The sequence below is a fragment of the Schistocerca americana genome, chromosome 1 (genome assembly GCF_021461395.2).
Source record: "Schistocerca americana isolate TAMUIC-IGC-003095 chromosome 1, iqSchAmer2.1, whole genome shotgun sequence".
NCBI lineage: Eukaryota > Metazoa > Arthropoda > Insecta > Orthoptera > Acrididae > Schistocerca > Schistocerca americana.
This window is the reverse complement of record NC_060119.1, coordinates 549,305,522-549,328,489: the sequence shown is the minus strand read 5'-3', so window position 1 is coordinate 549,328,489 and position 22,968 is coordinate 549,305,522. Positions and strand designations below refer to the sequence as shown.

The following is a 22,968-nucleotide window of genomic DNA, read 5'->3' as shown; positions in this document are numbered from 1 at the left end:
ATTCAGCCAGTTGTGGTACCTGATTATTCAGTTAGACCACAAGATGAGGATTGGCTGTTCTAAGCCTACAGAAATACACGATTCGAGTTTTTGATGGAGAGAATTCATGGTCATGTTTCTGGACCTACTCTTGTGCCTTTTGAATAGCTCTCTGGAGCTGGCGTTCAGCAGCATGCATTGATGTGGCACTGTAGTGTAGGTGGAAATAGCCTATTTATAGAGCTGGTGAGACCATGGTGCCCACAACACATGCTAGCCCATTGACTGTGATGGCGAAGACTGCAATACTCTGGTGCAATTCCTGTGAAACACTGTTATCTTGTGTATGTAATTTGCTCTGGTTTGCTCCAGTCCAGACACTGAAGAGTAGCAGAAATATGAATTTCTTGATAACTATCAGCTAGTGGCCACAGAAACCCCATCTGCGGAATGTGGAAAGGATATGACGGTGGTGTCAGATGCTAGGTGTAGTCCACAGAACACAGTCATTAATGGGTAGAAACGTGCAAATGCATCTCTAATTGCAGAAACCAAGCACACCAGATGACCAGTGGTGGATAAGAATTCACAGAAGTCTCATTATTATGGGAATAGGGGCCTGTGTGACTCAAGGCACCACACAAATTGCCGGTTTATTATTATTTCAAATGGCTTGCAGGATCTGTTTGTCAGGCTCATTGGTCTACAGCTGTGTAATAGGTGCGAGTTCTTCCCTTTCTTCAGAGGGAGTACTATGGTACTTTCTTGCCACTGGTAGGAGAAAACCCCCTCTCGCATATATGGTTAAAAGTTTCAATGATACGTGTTTAGCTCTCTCCTTTATGTTGTTTTATCACCTGATTGTGGATTCTGTCCAGCCGTGGTAATGTACCTCGGCACTGAGATAGTGCACTAACTAGCTCTGATTAGCTGAATTCTGCTGCTGTACTTGCTGAGTGGAAAATGATATGTTGGAAGATTTCATCATGAGCTTGGAATCTAAAAGGATCTGTGGTTTTGGAAGGAGTGGTCACTGTCACAGATGACCTTGTGGGTGTTCCACTGGATCAAAGGTGAGATGCCCAGATTGCATAGTTTAATATCTATTGCAGATTATGTCCTAAGGGCTGTACTAAAGAGTAGTAGATTTCCACAGTTAAACTGGCTGAGTTAAAGCTCAGAATGTAATTAATCTGTTACTTGGACATTGTTAAATATTTCTGCTGATCCTCAGAGGACGAGGGCATTTAAGTCTGTTGTGGATTGAGGTGTGGAGGCTGATGTTACACTTGTCCATCAGTTTGTCAAAGATACATCCTGTTTGTGGGAAAGAAGATATTGTTACAGACAGATGAACACTGCCCACCACAGCTAAATGCAGTACTGAGGGACACTTGCTTGCTGAAGATATCCAAATGTATGAGCATGTATATGCCTCCAGATACTCTATCAATATTAGCATAATTTTTACAGTACTCATTACAGTTTTTAATATGAGCTTGCAGGATTCAGTCAGGTGGTGATGGTATATATTACAATTCCATTTTAAGAAAGTCAGATTTCGGTCCAGAATAGCATCAAATGGTAAAGGAAGCACAGCTTACTTTTCTAGTGGTTAAAGGTGGTGGTTAGTGTTTAACGTCCCGTCGACAACGAGGTCATTACAGACGGAGTGCAAGCTCGGGTTACAGAAGGATTGGGAAGGAAATCGGCCGTGCCCTTTCAAAGGAACCATCCCGGCATTTGCCTGAAATGATTTAGGGAAATCACGGAAAACCTAAATCAGGATGGCTGGAGACGGGATTGAACCGTCGTCCTCCCGAATGCGAGTCCAGTGTGCTAACCACTGCGCCACCTCGCTCGGTCTAGTGGTTAAAGTTCCACTTTAGAGTGTGGTCCTACATCAGTATTCATAGAGGAATGCGGACTGGATCCAATCCAGGTTCACTTCCGGTTTTTCCTTTTTGACACTTTGAGGTTTTGGTTAATGAGACTTTTCTTCTGGGACAGAAGAGGACATTTCTGTCTATTACTCATGACTTCTGGCTCTTTCAGCCAGTGGTTGGGATTAGGATGTGCATCTGTTTCCTTCTTGGATGGGACACTGGCAGGCGTTATGTCTGATGACGCTGGAGGAAATCGAGGCATGTCCAGCTGTGCCAGTGAGGTGGTCACCAAGAGTAATAAGGATTTGGGGGGCGAGGAAGCTACATCATTTCTCTGAACCAGAGGATGGGCTTTAGCATGTTGCTAGGGTTAGTAATTTGTTTGAGACCTTATGAGACCTTATCATCATACTGTAGTCTGATATAAATTGCTTGATAATTGACACTTCAGGCATTGGAACTGGTTTCCTACAGTCACAGCATTCAATGTCACACCCAAACCATTCACTGCTGCCGAAATGTCACAACAGTTGGTCGGTTAACTTCCAATTCCCTGTCTGGCATTCTTTCTTGATGTGTTTGGATCCTAAATCATGGGTCTGGCACCTTCACTTCAAATTTCCTCATACATGATGACCACACCCAAACAACATATACACCCAACGACGCTAATGAAACACACATTTCATACACACAGCAGTAACTAAACACTATTGGATACTTTTGTACAAGATGCGATTCAGTATCACATACGCTGTTATTATAATTACAAGGATTGGCTTACATTGGATAAGCTTTGTTAAGACATTGTGGGAAATCAAGTTTTTGAAGGCTGCAATTCTTCATTGCAAATGAGTGATCACAGTAAATATATAATGACTTGGTCAGTGTTGTACTTTAGCAGAATTGTTAGCATATTAATCTGCCACGTTGAAAGTCATAAGTTCAAAGCTCATCAAACATCGTGAAATTTTTATTATTTCTGAATCGAATCAAAAGAGTGATCATTTTTACTGAAGTAATTGGTTTAAATGTATTTTTTAGTTATAATCCTTTACTATATCATTTTCATCATTGTACTGACTTTTTTTATTTGCTCTTATTTTTCTACACATCACTTTTTTTTTTAGGAATCTACCTGTGTCATCTACGAGGGTGAGTCAAATGAAACCTCAAATATTTTTTTAAATATTATTTATTGTGCAAAAGTGGTACAAAGCTGTATCACTTTTCAACAAAATCTCCCCCACGCTCAATGCAAGTCCTCCAGTGCTTACAAAGTGGATAAATTCCTTTGGAAAAAAATTCTTTTGGTAGTCTGCACAACCACTCATGAACTGCGTGGCATACCTCTTCATCAGAATGGAACTTCTTTCCTCCCTTTGCGTCTGAGTGGTCCGAACATACGGAAATCACTTGGGGGGCAAGGTCTGGTGAGTGTGGTGGATGAGGAAGACACTCAGTATGCAGGTCTGTGATTGTTGCAACTGTTTTACAGGCAGTGTGGGGCCTTGCATTGTCATGTTGTAAAAGGACACCTGCTGACAGCAATCTACATCGCTTTGATTTGATTGCAGGCCGCAGATGATTTTTTAGGAGATCTGTGTCTGATGCACTGGTGACAGTGGTCCCTCTAGGCATGTAATGTTCCAAAATGACACCTTTTTCATCCCAAAAGAGAGTCAGCATAACCTTGCCTGCTGATGGCTCTGTTCGAAACTTCTTTGGTTTAGGTGATGAGGAACGGCGCCATTCCTTGCTCGCTCTTTTCGTTTCTGGTTGGTGAAAGTGAACCTGGGTTTCGTACCCAGTAACGATTCTTGCAAGGAAGCCATCACCTTCTCGTTCAAAGCGCCGAAGAAGTTCTTCACAAGCATCAACACGCTGTTCTCTCATTTCAGGAGTCAGCTGCAGTGACACCCAACTTGCAGACACTTTGTGAAACTGGAGCACATCATGCACAATGTGGTGTGCTGACCCATGACTAATCTGTAAACATGTCATTCAGTGTCACTCGGCAGTTTTCCTTCACTATGGCTTCAACTGCTGCAATGTTCTGTGGAGTCACAACTCATTGTGCCTCACCTGGACGAGGAGCATCATCTGCTAACTTCCCACTTCATTCGTAGACTTGCTTCTGAGAGAAACATGCATCACCGTACTGATCCTTCATTCATCGATGAATTTCAATAGGTTTCACACCTTCACTACGCAAAAACCCAATAACAGAATGCTGTTCTTCCCTGGTGCAAGTCACAAGTGGGGCGGCCATCTTTATACTGACACTACGATGGTATGTGTGCATCTGCACTATGCTGCCACCTACAGGCCATTCTGCACGCTTACCAACCTTCAGGATAACGGTGTGATATTTCAATTTGTAATTACAAATTTAAGGTTTTCATTTGACTCATCCTCGTATAATCTGCAGCCAAGTACCAACGACGACTGCTCAATGGTTTGTAATGTGGCAGCTCACATAGCCAGCGAGTGGATAGTTTCAAGTAAAAAATGATAACGAGAGCTTATTTAATATAATCCATTATGGAGTCGAGGTAGCAGTTGTCGTTATACTGGTTATCACTGTTAGCGTTCAACCGCGATTCTTATACACATTTTAACAACGTGTTTCAAGAGACAATGCTCTCATCATCAGGTTGTAAAGTCTATGTCATGAAATTAAACGGGCTAAAAAGACAAAATACCATCACAAATAGTTGGGAAGTCCATAGAGTAAAACAGAATTAAAAGTATATTGGACTGTGGGTCCTCGTCTTACATTGAAGTTGTTGACACAAGTCAATGGCCGTCCCATAGCTACCGGATATGCTGTCGCACTGCGCCAGCTCGGGAGCTGTTGTGGATTGACGTGCCTAGGTGCTGTGGCGTGGTTACAGGCGTGTGCTTGACAGTAACGCTATGCTATTGGGCGCCTGATTTCCTTATTGCATTGGTCTGGCATCGTTAGCCTCTCGCAACTCCGTCAGTGACATGCTACAAGTTTAAAGCTGCATGCCTGCCCTAAAATAATTCTAAAAACCCGCTAAAAAATCTCATTTCTTTAAAATTATCTTGTACATTTAGAATATTGCTTTGTTTCTTTTCATGGATAGCTATCTCGAATTCCTCTAGTAAATCAAGTTTCCTCCCTTTCTTTTCTACATGCAATATTTCTACTTTGTCTTCTATGCTATTAGGGGGATGGCCTGTTTCATATATATGGTTCGCAACAGCTGATTTGTCATAATTTCCTAACCTGAACGCATCTTTATGTTCTTTATACCGGATCGTTCAGTGCAGAACTTGTGATGCAAAATATATAGGGCAGACAGGAAGATCATTCGCGATCCGGTATAAGAACATAAAGATGCGTTCAGGTTAGGAAATTATGGCAAATCAGCTGTTGCGAACCATATATATGAAACAGGCCATCCCCTTAATAGCATAGAAGACAACGTAGAAATATTGCATGTAGAAAAGAAAGGGAGGAAACTTGATTTACTAGAGGAATTCGAGATAGCCATCCATGAAAAGAAACAAAGCAATATTCTAAATGTACAAGATAATTTTAAAGAAATGAGATTTTTTAGCGGGTTTTTAGAATTATTTTAGGGCAGGCATGCGACTTTAAACTTGTAGCATGTCACTGACGGAGTTGCGAGAGGCTAACGATGCCAGACCAATGCAATAAGGAAATCAGGCGCCCAATAGCATAGCGTTACCGTCAAGCACACGGCTGTAACCACGCCACAACACCTAGGCACGTCAGTCCACAACACCTCCCGAGCCGGCGCAGTGCGACAGCATATCTAGTAGCTATGGGATGGCCATTGACTTGTGTCAACAACTTCAATGTAAGACGAGGACCCACAGTCCAATATACTTTTAATTCTGTTTTACTCTATGGACTTCCCAACTATTTGTGATGGTATTTTGTCTTTTTAGTCTGTTTAATTTCATGACATAGACTTTACAACCTGATGATGAGAGCATTGTCTCTTGAAACGCGTTGTTAAAATATGTACTAGAATCGCGGTTGAACGCTAACAGTGATAACCACGAGAGCTTATAGTTGGCTTTTAGCGCTGAAACTTAACTTTTTGTGTCTTGAGTTTGCTTTCAGAGGTTAGCTTTAACAGACATGAAGAAAGTGATCGGGATTTAGTTCTGCCACATACTGCTGACCACCACTTTCTCAGAAAACATTACACATCACAAGGCTGTGGTTAGCTTAGGACACGAGTTTAAATTCAGGGCTACAAAATGTGTCTCCTACCACAGTTCAATCACTGATCACTTCAAATCAGCTGTTAACAGAGCATTTCGCATTTCTAACACGCCTTGTGGTGGCCACTTCGAACATTACCCTGTGTTACACATTAACAGCATTTGTGAAGTGACTTGCTGTGTTTGCTGACATGGCAAAACACCATAACACGAAAGTGACAGACGTCAACTATCAAGTAATTTTAGAAAGTCAATAGGTATGAACTGTCTACGTTCGCAAAGTTGCTGTGTTGATAGGGTGCAGTTCTTCATATTTCTTCCTACAATCTTTCTGTAACAGGCAACATAGTACCTTGTATTTATGGATCTCCTGTCTCTTTAACAGTGGACATTCCAGTGAAAAGGAGGTAAAAGTGTGACTTTCTGGGGCAGTTTACACATGAAAGCAGTTGCTCACATGGTTGATCTTGCATTTGATGCCTTACAGCATGCCCACAGTACACTGGGTGGACACACATCTGAACCTCAGGCCACTAATTTCTCTCTCAGGTGACAGAAAACAGGGTTTGCCATCACACCTATCAACGTAGCCTTAACCTTCTCAAGTAGAACATTTCAACTGATGACTGGGATAAATGGACCAGTGTACAACCTATTCTCCTCGAGTTTGTTCTGAATGTGGTGAACAAATTGTTTTCAGCACAGCTCTAAGTTTGCATGCAGTTCTTCATCCGTTTGTGATGTTAGGTCCCGATGGAAGTTAATACCATCAATTCCTTCAATTTTGTTACGAGGACTGATGGTGACTGATGTATTTGCAAGCTTGTCACAAGCCTGAAGTGCATGTGACTGGTTAGCTTTCAAAGTTTTTACCATCAATGATCCACTTCTCATATTCTCAATTTCAGTGGCCTCTCCAAACTTACCCTCAATATTTTCAGTGGAAAACGATGGCTTTTTTGTTGTAGAAGACTGTATCAGTTCCGGAATATATCATGAACTGTGAAAATTGTCTGTTCCATTTCTTCTTGTCTGGCTCTCATCCCCATGGCATGATAAAAGAGGGGGGTGCTGTCAGGTTTTAGGTCTTTGCATTGAAATCTATACCCGGGCTGGTGAAACATGTCACTTGATAGCTCACGTGTGGTTGGCTACACTGCAACTGCGAGGTTGCAATAGCTGCCACCGCACACGCCCACAACTCTGAAGTACGTTTTGTAAATGTAAGTAATAATCAACGTTTATGCATAAGTGCAACAAAGTACATTTTCCTAACAATGGAGAGAATGAAGACAGAGACTAAGCGGTTGATGGTATATGAAACTGGGAAATAAAAACACCAGAAGTTAAAGACAATATCTATGAAAAGTCGTTTCAAATTGTTACAGTAAAGCTGCATGTAAAACATTGTATAATAATGTAAATCTAAGCATACCAAATAACACGCTACCCACACTCAGAAAGAAAAAGAATTAATTCTGTATACATTTACACTCACCAATTTACGATGTCAATGGCGCAATTCCATCCAGTTCTTCTTCACTAGCATCAGAATCGGCACCAAAACTGTTTTCTTTGTCATCATCATCATCATCATCATCATCATCATCACCAAGAGAAATCATTAATTGTTCGTTTTCATTTATAATACCATCTATAGTACGTGCTTCTCTTATCAGTTTAGCAACATGGACTACTATTTTCCTCCTTGAGGTAGCGTCTACAGTAGCAAGACTTTCACATAGCAGTCTCTCCACTTTTGTTATACTAAAAGTCTTGTTGTTATTTCTAATGTATGCCTTCACTTTGCTCCAAACCAATTAAATTGGATTAAAATGGCAGTGATAAGGCAGTAGCCTAATTACCAAGTGACCCTGTTTGCTGGCAATTTCATCTACAATATATTTAGGTGTCAGAGTCTTATTTTCTTTCATGAGCGGGTATAACAGCAGCTTTGTCATGCTCATATCCACAGCAATGTCTCTCGCCTGCAACCACTGCACCATAGTTTCTTTTACGGTCACTAGTGGTTGGAGTTTTATCTAAAACCATGGAATGGTATCGTGCATTGTCCATCACAAAAACTGTTGGAACATTAAACTGGAACAACAAATTTTTAAACCACTGTAGAAACCATGGGAGGTCCATATCCTCATGATAGTCACCAGTTTTTTTCGATGGAAAAACTAGAAGTCCTTCAGACACAAAGCCGTTTGAAGATCCTGCATTTCTCAACTGATTCTCCAGCGTTGACCCAGGTTTTGTCTAACCAAATGACGAAGTGTATGGCCTTTCCTACAATTTTGTGTAAGAAAATGGTACAAGCTGCAACGACATGAGCTTTTTCTAGTAACAGTTTTCGTCCATCTAACTTTTTAAAACTGAAGCCAATACTTTTTAATATCATCTTAAGTGATGTTTTCCCCCCTGAGAAAAGTTCACTTTTTTTAATGAAATTAGCAACTTCGCTAATGTGGGTATTCTTTCCTTTTATAGTATCCGTACATGTGTGACGAATTGCATTGGATTGAAAATAATCAATATCTGTAACAGGACGAGGCTGCTTTTTTTTCTTGCCCAGAGTACTTAAAAACACGCTGTTTCTTCCACAGGGGCTTTCTTCCACACTGCTTACTTCCTTATAACTGTTCTTCCACCGAGTCCTAGAGTTTTCATGGTACACTCTAAAACTTTATCGGGAGGAATCGACGCATGCCCATGAACAGAAACAAATTCTTTTTCTTGCTCGTAAAACTCACGCGTCCTCCGTAGCAATTCCAAAGCCTGACTTTTTAATGACACTCCACGGTGCAACGGATTGTCGCTTGGTGAACAACAGTGTTTTGGTGACATTGGTTAACACACAAAAACTGCAATTATGGCGGTAACACAACAACAGCAGGCATTTATGCACTGACATAATACAATGTTTACATGGAAACCGGCAACGTGGTAGTGTCGATGCCGGAACCGGCTTTTGTTCGGTGCTGTTATTGGTTCAGAAGACACGGAGCCTCCGGTTCCTCACTTGTTTGTTAGTTGTACTACCAACTCTACAGCGCTTAGGGAGTGACCTTGAAGTGACATGTTTCAGCGGCCCGGGTATAGTTTTCTTTCTGATGATATTATGAAAAGGCTAGACTGCACCTTCTACACCTACATCTACATCCATACTCCGCAAGCCACCTGACGGTGTGTGGCGGAGGGTACCCTGAGTACCTCTATCGGTTCTCCCTTCTATTCCAGTCTCGTATTGTTCGTGGAAAGAGGGATTGTCGGTATGCTTCTGCGTGGGCTCTAATCTCTCTGATTTTATCCTCATGGTCTCTTCGCGAGATATACATACATAGGAGGGAGCAATATACTGCTTGACTCTTCGGTGAAGGTATGTTCTTGAAACTTTAACAAAAGCCCGTACCGAGCTACTGAGCGTCTCTCCTGCAGAGTCTTCCACTGGAGTTTATCTATCATCTAAGTAACGCTTTCGCGATTACTAAATGATCCTGTAACGAAGTGCGCTGCTCTCCGTTGGATCTTCTCTATCTCTTCTATCAACCCCATCTGGTACGGATCCCACACTGCTGAGCAGTATTCAAGCAGTGGGCGAACAAGCGTACTGTAACCTGCTTCCTTTGTTTTCGGATTGCATTTCCTTAGGATCTTTCCAATGAATCTCAGTCTGGCACACGCTTTACCGACGATCAACTTGATATGATCATTACATTTTAAATCACTCCTAATGCGTACCCCCAGATAATTTATGTAATTAACTGCTTCCAGTTGCTGACCTGCTATTTTGTAGCTAAATGATAAGGGATCTATCTTTCTATGTATTCGCAGCACATTGCACTTGTCTACATTGAGATTCAATTGCCATTCCCTGCACCATGCGTCAATTCGCTGCAGATCCTCCTGCATTTCAGTACAATTTTCCATTGTTACAACCTCTCGATACACCACAGCATCATCTGCAAAAAGCCTCAGTGAACTTCCGATGTCATCCACCACGTCATTTATGTATATTGTGAATAGCAACGGTCCTATGACACTCCCCTGCGGCACACCTGAAATCACTCTTACTTCGGAAGACCTCTCTCCATTGAGAATGACATGCTGCGTTCTGTTATCTAGGAACTCCTCAATCCAATCACACAATTGGTCTGATAGCCCATATGCTCTTACTTTGTTCATTAAACGACTGTGGGGAACTGTATCGAATGCCTTTCGGAAGTCAAGAAACACGGCATCTACCAGTGAACCCATGTCAATGGCCCTCCGAGTCTCGTGGACGAATAGCGCGAGCTGGGTTTCACACGACTGTCTTTTTCGAAAACCATGCTGATTCCTACAGAGTAGATTTCTAGTCTCCAGAAAAGTCATTATACTCGAACACAATACGTGTTCCAAAATTCTACAACTGATCGACGTTAGAGATATAGGTCTATAGTTCTGCACATCTGTCCGACGTCCCTTCTTGAAAACGGGGATGACCTCCGCCCTTTTCCAATCCTTTGGAATGCTACGCTCTTCTAGAGACCTACGGTACACCGCTACAAGAAGGGGGGCAAGTTCCTTCACGTACTCTGTGTAAAATCGAACTGGTATCCCATCAGGTCCAGTGGCCTTTCCTCTTTTGAGCGATTTTAATTGTTTCTCTATCCCTCTGTCGTCTATTTCGATATCTACCATTTTGTCATCTGTGCGACAATCTAGAGAAGGAACTACAGTGCAGTCTTCCTCTGTGAAACAGCTTTGGAAAAAGACATTTAGTATTTCAGCCTTTAGTCTGTCATCCTCTGTTTCAGCACCATTTTGGTCACAGAGTGTCTGGACATTTTGTTTTGATTCACCTACCGCTTTGACATAAGACCAAAATTTCTTAGGATTTTCTGCCAAGTCAGTACATAGAACTTTACTTTCGAATTCACTGAACGCCTCTCGCATAGCCCTCCTCACACTACATTTCGCTTCGCGTAATTTTTGTTTGTCTGCAAGGCTTTGGCTATGTTTATGTTTGCTGTGTAGTTCCCTTTGCTTCCGCAGCAGTTTTCTAACTCGGTTGTTGTACCACGGTGGCTCTTTTCCATCTCTTACGATCTTGCTTGGCACATACTCATCTAACGCATATTGTACGATGGTTTTGAACTTTGTCCACTGATCCTCAACACTATCTGTACTTGAGACAAAAGTTTTGTGTTGAGCCATCAGGTACTCTGTAATCTGCTTTTTGTCACTTTCCCTAAACAGAAAAATCTTCCTACCTTTTTTAATATTTCTATTTACGACTGAAGTCATCGATGCCATAACCGCTTTATGATCGCTGATTCCCTGTTCTGCGTTAACTATTTCAAATAGTTCGGGTCTGTTTGTCACCAGAAGGTCTAATATGTTATCGCCACAAGTCGGTTCTCTGTTTAACTGCTCAAGGTAGTTTTCAGATAAAGCACTTAAAAAATTTCACTGGATTCTTTGTCCCTGCCACCCGTTATGAACGTTTGAGTCTCCCAGTCTATATCCGGCAAATTAAAATCTCCACCCAGAACTATAACATGGTGGGGAAATCTACTTGAAATATTTTCCAAATTATCCTTCAGGTGCTCAGCCACAACAGCTGCTGAGCCAGGGGGCCTATAGAGACATCCAATTACCATGTCTGAGCCTGCTTTAACCGTGACCTTCAACCAAATTATTTCACATTTCGAATCTCTGTCAATTTCCTTCGATACTATTGCACTTCTTATCGCTATAAACACGCCTCCCCCTTCACTTTCCAGCCTGTCTCTGCCGAATACATTCCAATCTGAGTTTAGGATTTCATTACTGTTTACGTCTGGTTTCAGCCAACTTTCTGTCCCTAGTACTATATGGGCGTTGTGACCGTTTATGAATGAGAGCAGTTCTGGGACCTTTCTATAGACGCTCCTGCAGTTTACTATTAGCACATTAATATTGTTATTCCCTGTTGCATTTTGCCTACTCCTACCTTGCCGCGTCTCAGGAGGCGTCTTGTCAGGCCTAGGGAGGGAATTCTCTAACCACTCCACACATACTCCGCTACCCTTGTAGCCGCTTCTGGCGTGTAGTGCATGCCTGACCTATTCAGGGGGACCCTACATTTCTCCACCCGATAGCGGAGGTCGAGAAATTTGCACCCCAGATCTCTGCAGAATCGTCTGAGCCTCTGATTTAAGCCTTCCACTCGGCTCCAAACCAGAGGACCGCGATCAGTTCTGGGAACAATACTACAAATAGTTAGCTCTGATTCCACCCTGCGAGCGAGGCTTTCCGCCTTCACCAATTCCGCCAACCGCCTGTACGAACTGAGGATGACCTCTGAACCCAGACGGCAGGAGTCATTGGTGCCGACATGAGCAACAATTTGCAGTCGGGTGCACCCAGTGCTCTCTATCGCCGCCGGTAGGGCCTCCTCCCACTGGCCTTCTTCCCCGACCTTTCCGCTATTTCCCTAAGGGGCTCCATCACCCGCCTAACGTTGGAGCTCCCAATAACTAATAAACCCCTCCCCCCGTGTGCCCGCTCGGACCTTGCTGAAGGAGCAGCCACATGTTCACTCACAGGCAGAGTGGGCGATGCCACACGGCCAGCCTCCACATTTACCCTCCGCCTCGTGCGCCGTGAACGCCGCTGAACCCGCCACTCCCCTTGGGGAGAGGGTGGCCCAACCGCGCCCGGTACCCGCGAAGATGTCTCGACAGCAGGGACAGTGGGTGAAGCATGTAACATCTGGGGTGTACCTTGGGACGCACCAGACTCCCCACTGCCGCTACACTCCGAGGCAGCAGCCTGAAGACGGCTGACTGTGGCCATCAACACGTTCAGCTGTTCGCGAACAGTGGCCAGCTCCTCCTGCATCCGTGCACAGCAGTCACACATCCTATCCATCCTAAGGAATCAATTTACTGAACAGAGTTGAGCAACTTTTAACTAGACTGCTAATTCACTAAAAGCGGCTGATTATTGACTAAACTGCGATTGCTAGCCACTTCTTGCAGAAAACAATGAAAATAGCACTACCTGTCTCTGGACTGTATTGAAAACAAACACTGGCACTATGGTTGACTAAAGGGACTCTCTCTGACTGTATTCAAAACAAACATGAAATCTATGGAACACTATTGATAGCACTCTACCTTGCCACATAGAAGAGGCATTGAGTCACAGATGGGCACAATGAGGAAGCCTGCAGTCGGTCCCCAGTAACCACATACAGTGACCTTATGAGTGAGTGAGTGTGTGTGTGTGTGTGTGTGTGTGTGTGTGTGTGTGTGTGTGTGTGTGTGTGTGTTTTTGTTTTTCCCTACCCCAGAAGGAAGACTTCACTTACATTCTTGTAACTAACTATTTTAACAATCTTGTCTGCAACCCATTGCCTCCTCTATGTGGGAATAGCAACCTATCCATCGCATAACACTGCATGGGGGAGTAAAAGAATCGTCGAACATTAGATTTGTGACATGGGAAAGGTTAGGACCTTATGTTTTCCAGTTCTGTATTCTCAAAAAAACTGTGAGACCTATGAGGGGATAGGGGAGATAGGGTGGCAACTGGAAGAAAAGTAGTGTTTACTATAATAACAGACACATTGTGGAAACAGTACAGTATGCTTGTGATAGTATCCTGCTTTCGGAAAGTGGTATGCTGAACAGATGTGCTGTTCTCAACACCTTTAGTAGATGTCACAGCAAAACTGTAGATGCTCATATGTCCAGAGATGAGGTTCTGTAGCCACATGTTACCGTTTCATGGAGTAATAACCATCTGCATCAAGCTGATGAATCTCTCTCTCTGGTGGCGGTGTTCACCATAATAACCGTCCAGCTAAATCTCAATATCTGAAGCCTACAAAGCAATTTAAACCTGCACTGTTGTAATTAATATAAGAATTTAATGTCAACACTGTTGTCATTAGAGAAGAGTAAAAGCTGAGGTGAAGAAAATCGGCAATGTCCTTTCCACAGGCAGCATTACAACGTCTTTCCTAATTAATTTAAGAAAACGGCAGAATGTGTGTGTGTGTGTGTGTGTGTGTGTGTGTGTGTGTGTGTGTGTGTGGACAGAAAGCAAAAATTAAACAATGTGACTTACCGTTATAAGATACTTTGATCTGTACTGAAAAGCACCAAAAAATCCAAATATCACAAATATTATATGAAAAAAATTTGCAAGAATTGGTGCCCACATGTAACCCAAGAAGTCGAAAACTTGACGTTCAACTGTTGAAACCTGAAACAATAACACAGCACAAGCATAAAGTTTTGGCCAAGAGGAACTTAGTTTTTAATGTAAACATAATATAATTAGTTTATACCTATTATTATTCATCAAAAATAATGTTACACACCTAAAAGACACCAGCTTGTGGCTTACAAGAGCTGAAGTAATAAATTCACAACATGAAACAATGGTTCTACAACCACAAATTATCATCAATAGAAAGATAAATGCAGGAAGTTTTAAATGTGGTTACTCACAAATATGGAATGGGCACCTCAAAGAGCACAGATTAACAATAACTAAATCAAGTTTGTGGCACCAAAGTTAGTGTCCAGTCCCTAGTGAATGAGACAGAAACTGAAATTGAGGGTAGCAAAGCACAAGCTGCAATGCTGTTCCTTTACAAAGGAAATCCCAGGAGAAATGGCCCAATTTAATCCTTGTACCACTGAAAAGATGAATGAAATAAGTATCAGTGTCAGTGGTGTTGAGAAACAACTGAAATTGTTAAAACTGAACACAGCTCCAAGGACCATGTAAGCCTTGTTACAGTCTTTACTGAATTTGTCAGTGAGTTAGCCCCTTTTCTAACTATAATCAATCATAGATCCCTCAAACAAAAAAACCATACCCAGTTCTTGGAAAAGAGCACAGATCACACCTATCTACAAGAAGGGTAGTAGAAGCGATACAAAAAGAGATCCACAAAACTAGCATCCATTATCCTTGACATTGACTTCTTGTAGAATCTTAAAAATATTCTCAGCTCAAACATAAGGTATCTCAAACAGAATGACCTCCTCCATGCCAACCAGCATGGATTTTTGAAACATAAATGATGTGAAACCCAGCTCTCACTTTTCTCACATGACACCCTGAAAGCCGTGGATCACGGCAGTCAGGTATATGCAGTACTTCTGAATTTCTAAAAAGCATTTGACTTAGTATCACACCAAGGTTTACATAATCAAAAGTAGGATCGTATGGGGTATCAAGTGAAATTTGTGACTGGATTTAGTGAAATTTGTGACTGAATTTATGACTTTTTGGTAGGGAGGATGCAGCATGTTACCTTGGATGGAGGATCATCAGATGTAGAAGTAACTTCGGGTGAGTCCGAAGGAAGTGTGTTGGGACCCTTGCTGTTTATGTTTTACATTAATGACCTTGCTGACAAGGTTAATGTTAATAGTAAAATCAAGTGAAATGTGCGACTGGATTGAGGACTTTTTGGTAGGGAGGACTCACCATGTTATCTTGGACGGAGAGTCATCAGGTTTAGAAGTAACTTTGGGTGTGCCCCAGGGAAGTGTGCTGAGACCCTTGCTGTTTATGTTGTATATTAATGAACTTGCAGACAATATTAATAGTAAAAATCAGGCATTTTGCAGATGATGCAGTTATCTACACTCCTGGAAATGGAAAAAAGAACACATTGACACCGGTGTGTCAGACCCACCATACTTGCTCCGGACACTGCGAGAGGGCTGTACAAGCAATGATCACACGCACGGCACAGCGGACACACCAGGAACCGCGGTGTTGGCCGTCGAATGGCGCTAGCTGCGCAGCATTTGTGCACCGCCGCCGTCAGTGTCAGCCAGTTTGCCGTGGCATACGGAGCTCCACCGCAGTCTTTAACACTGGTAGCATGCCGCGACAGCGTGCACGTGAACCGTATGTGCAGTTGACGGACTTTGAGCGAGGGCGTATAGTGGGCATGCGGGAGGCCGGGTGGACGTACCGCCGAATTGCTCAACACGTGGGGCGTGAGGTCTCCACAGTACATCGATGTTGTCGCCAGTGGTCGGCGGAAGGTGCACGTGCCCGTCGACCTGGGACCGGACCGCAGCGACGCACGGATGCACGCCAAGACCGTAGGATCCTACGCAGTGCCGTAGGGGACCACACCGCCACTTCCCAGCAAATTAGGGACACTGTTACTCCTGGGGTATCGGCGAGGACCATTCGCAACCGTATCCATGAAGCTGGGCTACGGTCCCGCACACCGTTAGGCCGTCTTCGGCTCACGCCCCAACATCGTGCAGCCCGCCTCCAGTGGTGTCGCGACAGGCGTGAATGGAGGGACGAATGGAGACGTGTCGTCTTCAGCGATGAGAGTCGCTTCTGCCTTGGTGCCAATGATGGTCGTATGCGTGTTTGGCGCCGTGCAGGTGAGCGCCACAATCAGGACTGCATACGACCGAGGCACACAGGGCCAACACCCGGCATCATGGTGTGGGGAGCGATCTCCTACACTGGCCGCACACCACTGGTGATCGTCGAGGGACACTGAATAGTGCACGGTACATCCAAACCTAGACCAGCAAGGGAACTTGCTGTTCCAACAGGACAATGCACGTCCGCATGTATCCCGTGCCACCCAACGTGCTCTAGAAGGTGTAAGTCAACTACCCTGGCCAGCAAGATCTCCGGATCTGTCCCCCATTGAGCATGTTTGGGACTGGATGAATCGTCGTCTCACGCGGTCTGCACGTCCAGCACGAACGCTGGTCCAACTGAGGCGCCAGGTGGAAATGGCATGGCAAGCCGTTCCACAGGACTACATCCAGCATCTCTACGATCGTCTCCATGGGAGAATAGCAGCCTGCATTGCTGCGAAAGGTGGATATACACTGTACTAGTGCCGACATTGTGCATGCTCTGTTGCCTGTGTCTATGTGCCTGTGGTTCTGTCAGTGTGATCATGTGATGTATCTGACCCCAGGAATGTGTCAATAAAGTTTCCCCTTCCTGGGACAATGAATTCACGGTGTTCTTATTTCAATTTCCAGGAGTGTATCATGAAGTACAGTCTGAAAGAAGCTGCATAAATATTCAATCAGATCTTGGTAATATTTCAAAGTGTTGCAGAGATTGACAACTTCCTTTAAATATTCAGGGATGTAATATTTTGCACTTTACACATACCTGTGTTTAACACCTTGTAGAGATATGAAATGAAACTATCACATAGGTTCAGTTGTGGGTGAAGCAGGTTTGGTTTATTAGTAGAATACTGAGGAAGCACAATCAGCTACTAATGAGATTGCTTACAAATCACTCTTGTGGCCCATCCTAGAATATTACTCAAGTGCATGGGACTAACAGGGGATACTGAGCGTATACAGAGAAGGGCAGCACGAATGTTCACAGGTTTGTTTAATCTGTGGGAGACTGTCACAGAGACACTGAAGGAAATGAACTGGAAGACTCTTTAAACTCTATGTAAACCATCCCAAGAAAGGTTATTAATTCTTCCTCACTCCATATGTGAATGGAACAGGAAGAAAATAACTGGTACAATGGGACGTACCCCCTGCCATATACCTCACGGTGGTTTGCACAGAATAAGTACAGATTTAGATCAAGAACTGTTGAAATGCCAACTGTCTGGCAGAATGAGAAAGGAAAAATAAAGTTTGAAGATACGCAGCTGGAAACAGTGTACTGCTAAAAATATCTTGTGTGCATCATTTCAAGTTTGGAATCTGCTCTGCAATAAACTAGTCCCCTTAAGATCAAAACACAGACTCTCCTTCAGTCATTATTTATCCCCATAACAACATATGGCCTAGAAACCTGCACAACAACCAAATAGGTAGACAACAAACCGCGAGTGCAGAAATGGAGTTCTTACAAACTATGCTCCAGGAAGGTAGGAAGAATGTGGTAAGAAATGAAAAATAAGGTAAAAAAGGTAGAGTTCACACATCCCTGGCAAAAATATGCCCATTTGAGATGGTTTGCCTAAGTCAAATAATTGGATGAGGGAAGGATAGCAAAACAATGGCTACATACCAGAGTGATTACTGGATGACTGGTAGGAAGACCAAGGAGTAGATGGCTGGACCAAATGGGCGAGGATATAGAAGGGAGAGAAATCACAGCTGAGATATAGCCCCAGCGTAGAATGGTAAGTGCACAAACAAGTGGAGAGTATCTGAGAACCACATCCAAGCTCTGGAGTGGAAACTGATGATGGTGACTGACTAGTATATAATTTTTCTGTGAGTTTATGGAAAATAATTTTCACTTACTTAATGAGAATTGGAAGAGTGGATAGTATTGTTCACAGAAGGAATACAGTACAATATCTATGATAATGAGAAAACTATATAATATGTTAAAACCTTCCTTTAAGCAACTTACACAAGTTCGCAGTTTTGTCTTGAAAATGACAGGGTGGTCACCTATTCAATATAGGCAGTTGTCTATGACATCACCTGGCCGCATTCCCATAAGTATTTTGAACATTGTATATGCCAGGAGAAACTCGGGTTAATTAAAACCTAAGCCTACTATGCTAGTGATGCTGACTACATTGTTTAGAGGCAAAATTACGACCACCAAGACCACAACACATTCAACAAACATAACTGTCCACTGCATGTAGACATAGACTAAGATTTATTTGCCAGTAAACTAAATGGAGAGGAAGTATCAAATATTTTGATTTGCACAAATATATTGCAGAATCGAGTTGTGACCAAATGTACAATGAGCCCAGATTATTATTCACTATTTTTAGTGTTTTCACTTATAATGTTTGTTTGGTGACTGGCTAGCATGATCGAAGATACTATAACAACCAGTTTCTATTTGTAGACATTAGCTTTTCAGAAGGCTGGCCACTGGTGCCAAAGAATTATTAGGCTATCTTATGAAGCTAAGAAAATCCATGTACCACCGTCCTTTGGATAACAGTGATTTGATGGCTACAAAAGCATGAACAAACAGACTCATTTAGAAGATTACAACTTGGTTGCAAACAGAAAAGGTGTGCCAAGAGAATGTGGCAAATATTTAACAAAAGCTAGATTTCAATGAGTGATTTATTTTAATGTTGTCGTGGGTCAAAGCAGGGAGACGGCGTTGGCATGTTTAACATTTACTGAAAATGGACAATGAAACTGATATTGATATTTCTTTATGTGGACATCTCCATAGGGGCTCACAGGAAACTTGCACTCAAAGTGGAGATGCTTGTAGCAAGCAATTAGTATATGCCTTTATTCAAGTCCTATTCATTCTCCAAACATATTCTAGTACTTTTCACCCGGGCAGATTTCAGGGGTATAGTCTTTATTCTTCTAACTTTCATCATTCATACCTACACACATTTTTTCATAATCTCTCCATTCTTCCATTTTATTTCCTAGCCCTGGAACCACTTGCTTTACATTCCACCAACATTGTATGCACCCTACATTCTAGAGGCCATTCCTCAACAAAACAGATGTCTTAATTTGAGGAAGCAAATTCTTAGTAAGAATGTACATCTGCAGCAAAACATTATGTGGAAGTGAATCGCGAAATGTGCGAAAATGGGAAAGAAGGAAAGTGAAGCATTTAATATATGGAATTACAGAATAATACTAAAAATTATGTGATTTTATTTTTTTTAAATGGGTGCTGCTTTGCAGAATTGACAAGGAAAGGAATATATGGAAAACAGACTAGAACATCCAAACTGCTGTGCATTTATATAACAGTAAGCATGTTCTAACCTAGAACACTTGGAATCTATAAAAGATCCGGATTATGAGCCCTATGACATAAAAAAAACAAAATGCAAATAAAAATCATAAACACCACCAAACTACAGATTGCATAGAAAGTTAAATGTATGTAAATAAGAATAAACAATCGCCATCCAGAAGGCATGCAGTCAGTAAAATGTCCAAGCAAAGATACATACAAACTATAACAACAACTACGAAACCTCAGTTTCTATTCTGTTGTTGCATTTCTGGAGACAAAATTGTATTTCTCTTGACATATGTTCTTTCTCACTGCACATGGTTGCCGATTACACAGCTGTGGTCTTCTTATGTGTTAGCTTTCTAAGTAAAGCTGACATATTTTCGTTTAGCCTATCGTTTCATGTACCAAATACAGAACTACTGTTTGTTACGTATACTGCATTTTACTTGTATGTGTACGTTGTACTGAAATATCATATCAAATGTGCAAGCGATTGTATTGATTTGAACCACAGGAGAAATAAAAACTGGAAATTTTGGGTGCTCATAATTTAGCTCGAAGGAAAAGGACAGACTACTATTAATTTCACCTAGCATAATAGTTAAGAAATAAAACATTAGAAATATGAAGCAGAAAAACTCTGTACAAAGGACGCATAATCATAACACAAACAAGTGTTTTAATAGGTATTAGATGAGTCATAACGTCAAAAAGGGACAAGACACTTTATCAAAATGTTACGGTCAACAAACTATATAGCCACAAGCTTTTCTAATAGCTGTGTGTTATCTTGCAATTACTTTAGCAGACATACGGCTCTAGCAATATTTTATTAATTACTCAACATGTATTTACCACTTAACAGAGCTACGTTTATTACATACTTTCACTCACCAATTGTAAAATGCATATTGTCAGTAGAAAATATCTCCGCGTACAAATTCCCATGACACTAATCAGTCAAATTCGTGAATAAACATCCCCATGCGAAATACTCTCATTTCACCTGTTGCATCCACCCCACACATTATCTTGTCACACAATGGAAATATAAACACAACATTATCCCCCTACAACCTGACTCCTGCTGTCCGTGCATAGATGATCTTTGTTTTAAGTCTTTCTTCCGTTTCCCGATCATGAAAACGTTGTTTGTAGGTTTAAGTGAATACTAATTACTGTAAAAGCTCTAACTGATTACAAAATTGGAAGAAATAGCATTGCAGAAAGAAAGTTACTTGCGATAAATCCAATTTTTGCAAAAAAAAAAAATTTGATAGCAAATTCAAATCTCAATTTTATGTAAACAGACCAATTTAAATGGATTCTGAAATTGATGCACATTCCTGTATTTAATATTAAAGAGCACCAATTGATATCAGTCGAAGTGTTCATGAAAATGCAGTTTACTATTCGTACAACTATCCTTGCTCTATAAATAGTAATCTTTGGCTACATGCTCGGCGAACGCCAAAAGCGAAAGAAATGACGAAGTGAGGATTGTTGGAACAGTGTTTCAGCCCTAGTGAAACAATTGCGTTAGTAGCAGTTAATAATGTCAGGGGATGTGCAACCAAGGAAGCGGAAGGAGAAAAGAAGAAAAAAAGGTGAGACTGTGCCATCTGGTATCAGCGAGTATGGTGCGATTTAATGAACGGAATTTCGCTTTAATCAGTGGTGACAGATGCTAGTACATCTCAACAACATTTAAAAACTTGCAGCAATACTACTATGCGTTACGAGAGCTATCAGCAGATATGCTGCGCGTCAGAGCAGAGCACGCAGCATGTCCACCGGCATTGTTTTACATGTGCGAGAGACAAGCACATTATGTTGGCTTGCTAAAAATACCTTGAACTTGATAGAATTTCGACACGTGCCTTAGCCTACTTCTCTGTTTTGTTCAGTACGTAATAGTATGTAATTGACAAAGTAGACCAGCTTCATCTGGGAAAAGAGTTTTCTCTGTACCAGATTGATTACTGCCTTAGATGCCGGGGTAGTTTAATGACCCCTCAGCGTCACCACATTGCTTTTGTATTTGCAGCAGCTGAATGTTTTCTAAGTGAACCTGTGTTTTATTGACACGCCAAACGATATTTAATGCATTCGGAATTCCTCAAATTGTTGCAGCTGTTGTCGCCTGTGTGGTTTCTACCTTGTATGTTTCCTTTATATTAGTACTGACGCCATCGCGACATAGTTACTTTTCGGCTTATATACTTCGCCCAGTTATGCGAGTACGGGATCATAAACATTTCCCATGTGTTCAGTTGATTAGCAAAACTTTTATTATGGGAATTTCCTTTGAAGGGAAGAATTAGTAATCCCGAAATAATCTTCTTCGTTGCTCTTTCTTCTCGCTCACAATTTCGTGAACTGTAGGAAGAAAACCATTCAAAATAACTATTTTATAATGCCATTTCATAAAATTTGATATGAAAGATTGTCCTGAAATTTGTCTGTGCAATTTAATGTAATAAATGTTTCTACGAAATTAAACATTTCTGGAACCACAGTAACACTGATTTTTGTTACTCTTAAGATGCCTCACTTTTCTGGTCTTGTTGGTCATTATTAATTACCATTGAGATAGCTCAATTTGAAGTGAGTCTGCTATGGAGAGTTTCCTTTGCTTTGATTGCTTCATAGGGCTTAATTCCAAGAATAATATTCCTTAGTGTGAACATGATTCGTATATGTTTCGATTCAACTCTTCATATATTAAGTTACTTCATTGAGAGAGATCATACCTACTGATATTCATAACCTAGAGGAGTTATTGGGCTCATACAACTTACATGAATGTCTTATAAATCAGATAAACATTTTTTAAATTTTCATTGGGGTATAATACATTGGGCTTTTAATATGGAGAAAGTTGTAGTAGTATGTGAGCTATTAATAAACACCTGATTGTGAGGCAATAGAACTGAGCCAGGCAACCCAGCTCTTCAGCTGGGCCAAGGCTTGGCTACGTTTTACTGTCCTGGTGGAGGGGGAAAGGATCTATTTTTGCCCTTAACAAAAAGTGGGAAGTATGCTACTTGAAGCAATGTAGGAATTATACTAAAGAAGAAATTCACATTTATTAGCATAGATAAATGTTAATTGCCATGTAACACTTGGCATATATCCAGCTTGTCGGTGCACA

General features: G+C 41.7%; 2 protein-coding genes across 12 annotated transcripts in view; one reads left to right on the top strand and one right to left on the bottom strand.

The window, feature by feature from the left end:
- Positions 1-20,937, bottom strand: part of LOC124605954 — an 86,874-nt gene extending 65,937 nt beyond the window's left edge. For all 3 annotated transcript variants that reach the window (XM_047137919.1, XM_047137935.1, XM_047137927.1), the window contains exons 1-2: positions 20,709-20,937; positions 14,199-14,336 (exon numbers count right to left, since the gene is read on the bottom strand). In XM_047137919.1, the coding sequence (XP_046993875.1) occupies positions 14,199-14,336; positions 20,709-20,762 (192 nt within the window). In that variant the 5' untranslated portion in view covers positions 20,763-20,937. The remainder of the gene's footprint in view (positions 1-14,198; positions 14,337-20,708) is intronic.
- A 322-nt stretch (positions 20,938-21,259) lies between these two features.
- LOC124605898 (uncharacterized protein DDB_G0283697-like) overlaps positions 21,260-22,968 on the top strand; it is a 222,010-nt gene continuing 220,301 nt past the window's right edge. For all 9 annotated transcript variants that reach the window (XM_047137856.1, XM_047137895.1, XM_047137881.1 and 6 more), the window contains exon 1: positions 21,260-21,421. In XM_047137856.1, the coding sequence (XP_046993812.1) occupies positions 21,370-21,421 (52 nt within the window). In that variant the 5' untranslated portion in view covers positions 21,260-21,369. The remainder of the gene's footprint in view (positions 21,422-22,968) is intronic.